Here is an 8,696-nt window from a genome sequence, read left to right as displayed (position 1 = left end):
TTTGTTGATGTTGATAATGATGATATTATATATGTTGATGAATTATTATTATGATAGGGTGTTAGATTCAAATTGATGAATTATTTATCTATATTTTTGTTGTGAATCTCACCCCTTCTGCTTGAAAATGTTGCCCTTCCTATGGGTAACTTGCAGGTGATCCTGAGTAGTAGGTGGTGGCTCAAAGTGTTTAGCGCTCTGATACGTGGGATGAGATTTTAATGTCACCTTTATTCCTATGTATCAATTTTTGAATATTGCTGATGTAGCCCTATGGTTGTTGAATTTATGTTGTTAAGGTTTTTATGCCAAGATTTAATTATTGGAGAATTAATATGTTGGATGTTGATGTTATTTAAATGTTGAAAATATTCCGCTGCAAGGTTTTAATGAAATGATTAAAGTTGGTTGTTTATTAAATAGTTTTATATACTATTTAAGAAGTTTTGAATTAGTAGTGTGACATGCCCGTTTGGGAATTACTCTGATGCATGTTTATTTATTATTTAATTGTTTTGGGTAACGGGGTGTTACAGCCAGGCTGATGCTCCCACACTCACTGACACCTCTGTCTCCAATCAGTGTAGAACCACGGACTGGGTTCTATCAACAAAGTAGCCAACATCTCCTTTGGCATCTCAGGGACATCTGATGGATGTCTGGGGATGTAATGTTTAAAGCCAAACTGGCTCGTAACCTGCCCAGGTAAATGACGGTACACCTTTTCCTTCCCGCACATAAGTTATCCCGAGTAAGTGACAATAAGCTGAAAAGGGCGCATTTCTCTATGATCATCATATGTAGACCACCACACATCACCCACCTCTAAGCGATCAAGGAGTAGGCGGTAATGGTACACACTGCACAACTGTATGCCCTCTGTTAGTAATCCATCTCCCTGCACATGGTCTCTCCGGCTTCCAACTCTTGTTTTTCTTCCCTGGGTACGGACCTGACAAATGCTCAAAAATCCATCCTTGCAACAAAAAAGTAATACACAAAAATAAATATTCGAATTAAATATTAAGTAAATATAACAAAATGATAAATAAATTATGAAAACTTCACAAAAATATTAAAATAAAATCCTAAATAAATGTAGTCGAACTTAGGGAAAAAATAATTTAACATGATGATAAAAATTATAAATTAAATTCATAAATAAATGAAGATAAATATTAAATTATTACCATAAGAAGGGTCACACAACCAGCCATCGTCTTGTCACCCAGACGAACATAATCATCAAGATAATCATATAGGTAAGCTAAGGTCATCCCTCCCCATGATCACTTCCCAATTGCATTCAGGTCCACCATACAATCAAGATATACCAAGTCGATGTGTCTGTTCGTTTTGTTAGTGAACAACGCACTACCGACAAGATATAAAAGAAAACTCCTCACACAACAACTCCTTCTCGTATCTCTCTCCAGCATCTCCTCCCTCGTCTGTGGGGTGCTCCAGCCGTCTAGCCTCAATCAGGAGGGATTCATAAAGTCGCTTCAATGCAGTATAACTAATATGAGCACCATACTCTTTGACTCAGCACGAGCAATATCATCTAACATGCCCAACAACCTGGTCATCTGTGTAATCCCATGTGCCCGATCCATTATCACGTCATGGTCCAACATGCGGCCTGAATAGGAAGGTAGAGGAGATTAGACACATCGTACAAATTGATCGTTATCTCCCCCACAAATAGATGAAAACTACTGGTCTCTGTGTGCTACCTCTCGCACAATGCACGTATCATGACATGGGTCACATTCGAATAGCCGATGTATATCAGATCATGTAAGCCAGACGCCTCTATCGAATCCCAAAACCACTTCAAACCCTCCTCCAGCTTAGAGCATCTCCAATGGGAGAACTTATCTTTGTTTCTTAACTTACTTTTGTGGGCCCAAATTGCCACATTGCATCTAAGCAATCTCAATCAATTTTACTCCAATGGTAACTACAATAAGCAACTCATATTAGACCCCACAAATTAATAACTTTTTAATCCTCACTTAATTTTGATTCAATTTAAATTTTAATTCAATTATTTTATTAATAGGTAAACAATCGTAAATATTAAAAATAATATAAATGATCATACATAAAAAAATTAGAATAAATTTATTGTAAATTAATTTTTGGGTTAATTATGTTTTAGGTCCCTATAAATAGGCGCGTTTTCAACATTAGTCCATACTTAAATTTTATTAAATTTTTGGTCCCCGAAGTTTTTTTTTTTTCCGTTAGCAAAATAGGTCCTTGCTGTTAATTGTTGCTGATTGAGCAAACAGAAGCACACGTGGATGCCACATCTGACTTTTTTTTGTTGGGTTAAATATGTTTTTAGCCCCTATAAAATTGAGGCATTTTAAGTTTAGTCCTTACTTAATTTTAATAGTTGTTTTAGTCCTTACAAAAATACTATGCATTTAAATATTAATCTCTGCTCAATTCAAATTTGTTTAATTTATTCTTAAACTCTTAAGTTTTTTAACAATTTTTTGTAGACGTGTTAAGAACATTACTAAAAGTTCCGCCACAAAATTTGATTTATATGTCCATATTTTATTACTTTTATCTTTAACTTTTATTGTTTTCAAAAATTCATATTTAATTCGTTTCATGTTAAAAAATTCTAAATTTTATTAATTGAACCTTTCATAGTGTTCTAAACTTGTCTCAAAAAATTCGTTCAAAAATTTAAGAGTTTAACGATAATTAAACAAACTTTGTTTTAGTAGGGACTAAAATTAGAAGTAATTTTTTTTTGCAGGGACTAAAAAAACCTACTAAAACTAGTTATGATAGTATTTTGAGTTAATTATGTTTTAGGTCCCTATAAATAGGCACATTTCTAACATTAGTCCCTACTTAAATTTTTGGTCCCCAACGTTTTTTTCCGTTAGCAAAATAGGTCCTCGCTGTTAATTGTTGCTGATTGAGCAACCAGTGAATCACACATGGATGTCACATCTGACTATTTTTTTTGGTTAAATATGTTTTTAGTCCCTGTAAAATTGAAGCATTTTAAGTTTAGTCCTTATTTAATTTTAATAGTTGTTTTAGTCCTTACAAATACTAGTCACTCAGTATTAGTCTCTGCTCAATTCAAATTTGTTCAATTTATGTTTAAACTCTTGTATACTGCCACTAGTTTTGCATGAAATGGGAGCATATGGGTTGGTTCGAATTAATATGGAATTATTTTCCCATGGTCATTCAATATTTTGCCCCTAGTTAATTATATTAAGTTCTATTCAAATAATCTATGCCGATTCAACATCTTTTGGTCAACGTAATTTAAAAAAAAGAATAGCTTATTCTTCGGTATCTTATATGGGTTTCATAATTCTAGGAATTGGTTCTATAAGTGATAATGGGCTCAACGAGGCCGTTTTACAAATAATATCTCATAGATTTATTGGTGCTACCCTTTTTTTCTTGGGAGGAACTAATTATGATAAACTACATCTTCTTTATCTTGACGAAATGGGCGGAATGACTATCCCAATGCCAAAATATCCACTATCTTATCGATGACTTCTCTTGCATTGTCGGACATGAGTGATTTTGTTGCCGAATTGATAGTCTTTTTTGGAGTAATTACTAGTCAAAAATATCTTTTCATGATGAAAATACTATCATAACTAGTTTTAGTAGGTTTTTTAGTCCCTAAAAAAAAATACTTCTAATTTTAGTCCCTTCTAAAACAAAGTTTGTTTAATTATTTTTAAACTCTTAAATTTTTGAACGATTTTTTTGAGACAAGTTTAGAACACGGTTCAATTACTAAAATTTAGAATTTTTTAATTTGAAATGAATTAAATATGAATTTTTGAAAACGATAAAAGTTAAAGATAAAAGTAATAAAATCTGAACATATAAATCAAATTTTGCGATTATTTTTTTGCGGAGGAACTTTTAGTAATGTTCTTAACACGTCTATAAAAAAATTGTTAAAAAACTTAGTTTAAGCATAAATTAAACAAATTTGAATTGAGTAGAGACTAATACTAAGTTCATAGTATTTTTGTAAGGACTAAAACAACTATTAAAATTAAGTAAGGATTAAACTTAAAATGCCTCAATTTTAAAGGGACTAAAAACATATTTAACTCAACAAAAAAAGTCAGATGTGGCATCCACGTGTGCTTCATCATTTGTTCAATTAACAACAATTAACAGCGAGGAACTTCTAACATTAAAAAACAGTAGTTGAAAGAAACAATTTTTTTGAATATGTTTCTGATTTTGATGTTACAACTTTCGATTTTACAATTTATCGAGGAACTTCTAATCCAAATACTACTCCAGCGTATTTTTCAAATTTTAGGTCCCTATAAATAGGCGCGTTTCCAACATTAGTCCCTACTTAAATTTTATTACATTTTTGATCCCCAACGTTTTTTTTTTCCGTTAGCAAAATAGATCCTCGCTGTTAATTGTTGTTGATTGAGCAAACGGTGAAGCACACGTGGACGCCACATCTGACTTTTTTTTTATTGGGTTAAATATGTTTTTAGTCCCTATAAAATTGAGGCATTTTAAGTTTAGTCCTTACTTAATTTTAATAGTTGTTTTAGTCCTTACAAAAATACTATGCACTCAGTATTAGTCTCTGCTCAATTCAAATTTGTTTAATTTATGCTTAAACTCTTAAGTTTTCTAACAATTTTTTGTTGACGTGTTAAGAACATTACTAAAAGTTCCTCCGCAAAAAACTATCGCAAAATTTGAAAATCGTGATTATTTTTGGCATTGGGATAGCCATTCCGCCCATTTCGTCAAGATAAAAAGACGTAGTCTATCATAACAAAAGATGTTGACCAAAAGATGTTGAAGCGACATAGATTATTTGAGTAGAACCTAATATCATTATCCAGGGGCAAAATATTGAATGAGAGTGGGAAAATAATTCCATATTAATTCGAACCAACCCATATGCTCCCATTTCATGCAAAACTAGTGGCTGTAACAGCCCGATTAGGGTGTTGGTCTTTTGTCGTTTTGTTTTTCATGTCTTTATAAGAATTGTTACTCATTATGTTGAGATTGGAGATTTTATTTGGTGTTGCGTTATGATACATGTGACATGGCTATTTTCATGGTTTTATTATGTGATGATGAGATGTTATGATATTATTCCTCTTCAAGTTTTGAAAAATTAATTATGCATGTTTTGGATTAATTGAAGATGTAGCATCTAAACTCTTTGAATTATTATATTATTTGCGTGATTTATCGCTTTAAGGGTTTAGAATATTACAAATGACAGCTAGGCATCATTGGCGATTCATATGGATTGAGGGTGCTTTACAAGTGCCTTATTGGCTTTTTCCAAGCCCTCTCTGATTCCTCTTCGGTGGCGGAACCGTTGGTACAATTGTTTATCTCATGGTTTGCAGGTGCTCTCCACTCATATTTTCTATGAAGGGATTGGTTGCGCAGATAAACTTGCTAGTCATAGTCACACGGTTGCAGACACGGTTTGGTGGGACATTGTGCCCGAGTTTGTTCAGGGTTTTTTTTTAGGGACCGCTATGGGTTACCAAATTTCTGTTTTCCATAATTTATGTTTACTTTGGAGGGTTTGGTTTGACCTCCCCTCTTGTACCAATTTTTTCCCCTTTTTTTCTATATATATACTTGCGAAAAGATCGGCACTCACGTGCCCGTCTTTCCGCTCTTTTAACTGTGCTAAAATTTGAAATTTCTAAACTATGATTTTTTTATTTATTAAATTTTGATTTTGATCAAAACTAAAAATATAAATGTTTGTTGCTTTCTAGTTATAACAAACCAAATTAAACATGATTATCTATTTCAATAACACCAACAATATAACAAAAAAATATAATCTATATTTTTTTTATGACAGCAACAACAATCTTTATTATAGAAAAAGTTATTTAAGGATATAATTGGGATGATAAAAAAATAAGTATAAATATACTCATTTGTTACACTTTTTAAATGATAAAGGAAAAAATCAGCCCAAAAGTATTGAAAGGTGTTGTTTCTTTATATATAGTATAGATAATACATGGGTAGCGGCACATGATTGAAGTTCCTTGGGGGCAAATCAACGTTGTTTATTATTGTTGTTTATTAATTTATTTATGAAAAAAAACTATATATATAATAGCTCGTGTAGCCTTGTTACCCTAAGGCTATGTTTGGATTGATGGGTTGTAGTGGAATAGAATGGAATGAGATGGTATATAATAAAATTCCATTGTTTGGATTGATGGGATGTACATGGAATGGAATGGAATGCAATGGAACCAATTCCATTCTATACCACTCAATCCTTCAATTTCTCATTCCCCCCAATTTGGGAGGTATCCAATGGAATGAAATTTGTGTCTTGAAATTTTACTATTCTACCCTCCTTTTATTTGCCTCTTCCTCTACTCAATCACAATTTTCAACACGTTCTTTTCTCTATTTCTACTGACTGCATTTCACTTTCATCTTCTTTGTACTACTGACTGCTCTTCTTCTTCTCCTGTCTTCTCATTTCTACGATTTTGCTTCACAAGGTACCTCATTTCTACCCCATTTATTTTTTCACCGTATGCTTCTATGCATGTTTAGTTATGTGTATCAAATTTTATTTGTCACGTGATCTTTTCATTTTTATTATGTGTATCATAACATCAATCCTTTGTGAGCCATTTATTTTGTGAACTAGCGTCAAAATTTTCATTTATTTTAGGTGATCGTGATAAATTTATACACTTGCTCTGTTTGGGTATCCTATGATTTTGTCATTTTTGGTAGTGTGGAGTATCTCTATGTAGATAGTTGATGAATGTAAAATAGAGGGTGTGTTCTTTTTATTTGTTTATTCTAGTTTCTTATATATGGCATATGCATGTCATTTGATTTTTTTTCCTGGAACTGAGATTATGTCTATATGCTAGTTGTATAAAGTAACCATCAATAGAACAGTGAAGACTTGTGAGATTTTGTCTATATATGATTTTTTTTTGCTTAGTTATTTGTGGTACTGGGTTTTTGTCTATATATGATTCTTTGCTTTGTTATTTGTGGTACTGAGTTTTTGTCTATATGTGATTTTCTTTTCTTTTTTTTTTGCTTTGTTATAGATGACTAATGAAGACATGAGAACAAAACATTTGAAATTGCTTCAAATGATGATTGTTCAAGTATCCATCATTATAGTTCTAATATTTCGCCTAAAAAACAAGTCTAGATCTCAAATACCCTCTAGAATCATAGAGCATAGAGAGAAAGTTAGGAACGAACTAATGAAACATATAATAGGTAGTGACCGATGTTATGATATAATTCGTATGAGTCCCAAAGCTTTCGTAAACTTGTGCACCTTATTACGAGATCACGGTGGGCTTACACATACACGAAGAGCATCTATCGAGGAACAAGTAGCCAAATTTCTTCACACAGTCGGACATAACGTCAGAAATCGTGTGTTGTCCTTCTTCTTTAGACGCTCAGGTGAAACAATTAGTCGTCATTTTCATAGAGTATTAGATGCTTTGATAGAATTGGAAGAAATTTTTTTGAAACAACCTGATGGAACACAAGTGCCTCCAGAGATATGTAACAACAATAGGTTCTACCCATATTTCAAGGTAAGAATAAGTTTGTCTTACACTTCGATAAGTTATGTTATACACTTTTAATGGGATAATTGAATGCCAGGATTGTATCGGAGCAATTGACTGTACACATATACGTGTCAAAGTTCCAACAGAACTTGCACCTAGATACCGTGGTAGAAAAGATTACCCTACACAAAATGTACTCGCTGCGTGCACATTTGACTTGAAATTTACATATGTCTTGGTTGGATGGGAAGGAACAGCATCAGACTCAAGAATAGTAAAGAGTGCTTTGACACGTCGGTATCCTCTTAAAGTCCCGCAAGGTAACGAAAAAATACAAAAGCTTTTTATAAGTATGTAGCTTATCCAAACTAATAGACTCATTATTTTCTATAGGAAAATATTATCTTGCTGATGCGGGGTTTCCTTTAAAGGCATGTCTCATCACACCTTATAGGGGAGAACGTTACCACTTACAAGAATATTCTAGAAATCCACCTCAAAACCCTCGCGAGTTGTTCAACAATCGACATTCATCGTTAAGAATGTCTATTGAATGTGCATTTGGAGTGTTGAAGAAGAGATTTCCAATTCTGCAAACTTCAACTGAACCCACATTTGGAATTAAAACTCAAAATAAAATCATTGTTGCTTGTTGCATCTTACACAATTATTTGATGACTGAAGACCCTAACCAGAATCTAATAGACGAGGTGCGTCACGAGCTCACAAATGAAAGCGGTTTGCAAGAGGGACATCAAGCTCAAAGAGAAAACAATGATGATACAGCTAGAGGAGAGCTAGTTAGAGCTGATGTTACTGGTTCAATGTGGATAGCTTACTAAAAAAGTGTCTGAAGGCCTCTCTTTCAAATATGGAGTGTTCTTAGGCTATTTAGGCTAGTTTATTGGTGTTTGTTTTGATGTTTTGGGCTTATGTTTTGAAGCTTAACGTGTTGCCATTTGTTTGAGTATGAAAACTGACACTTTGTTGATACTAATGTGAACTTGGGGAATCTGTTTGCAATCTGAATCTTAATTTTTAGTGCTTGGAATCTTCATATTTCAACTTGTGCTTGAGTTTGTAATTTGTGCTTGA

At 32.9% G+C, this 8,696-nt stretch overlaps 1 protein-coding gene across 1 annotated transcript; it reads left to right on the top strand.

Annotated features, from left to right (window-relative positions):
• Positions 1 to 7,325: 7,325 nt before the first annotated feature.
• On the top strand, positions 7,326 to 8,443 carry LOC112418252 (protein ALP1-like). The gene is made up of 3 exons (XM_039830992.1): positions 7,326 to 7,625; positions 7,696 to 7,921; positions 7,995 to 8,443. The coding sequence occupies exons 1-3, from the start codon at positions 7,326 to 7,328 to the stop codon at positions 8,441 to 8,443; spliced, it is 975 nt and encodes a 324-aa protein (XP_039686926.1).
• Positions 8,444 to 8,696: the final 253 nt, after the last annotated feature.

This window comes from Medicago truncatula, chromosome 2 (assembly GCF_003473485.1).
Source record: "Medicago truncatula cultivar Jemalong A17 chromosome 2, MtrunA17r5.0-ANR, whole genome shotgun sequence".
NCBI lineage: Eukaryota > Viridiplantae > Streptophyta > Magnoliopsida > Fabales > Fabaceae > Medicago > Medicago truncatula.
Note: the sequence above shows the minus strand (reverse complement) of the source record. Positions and strands in the feature narration are given on the sequence as shown.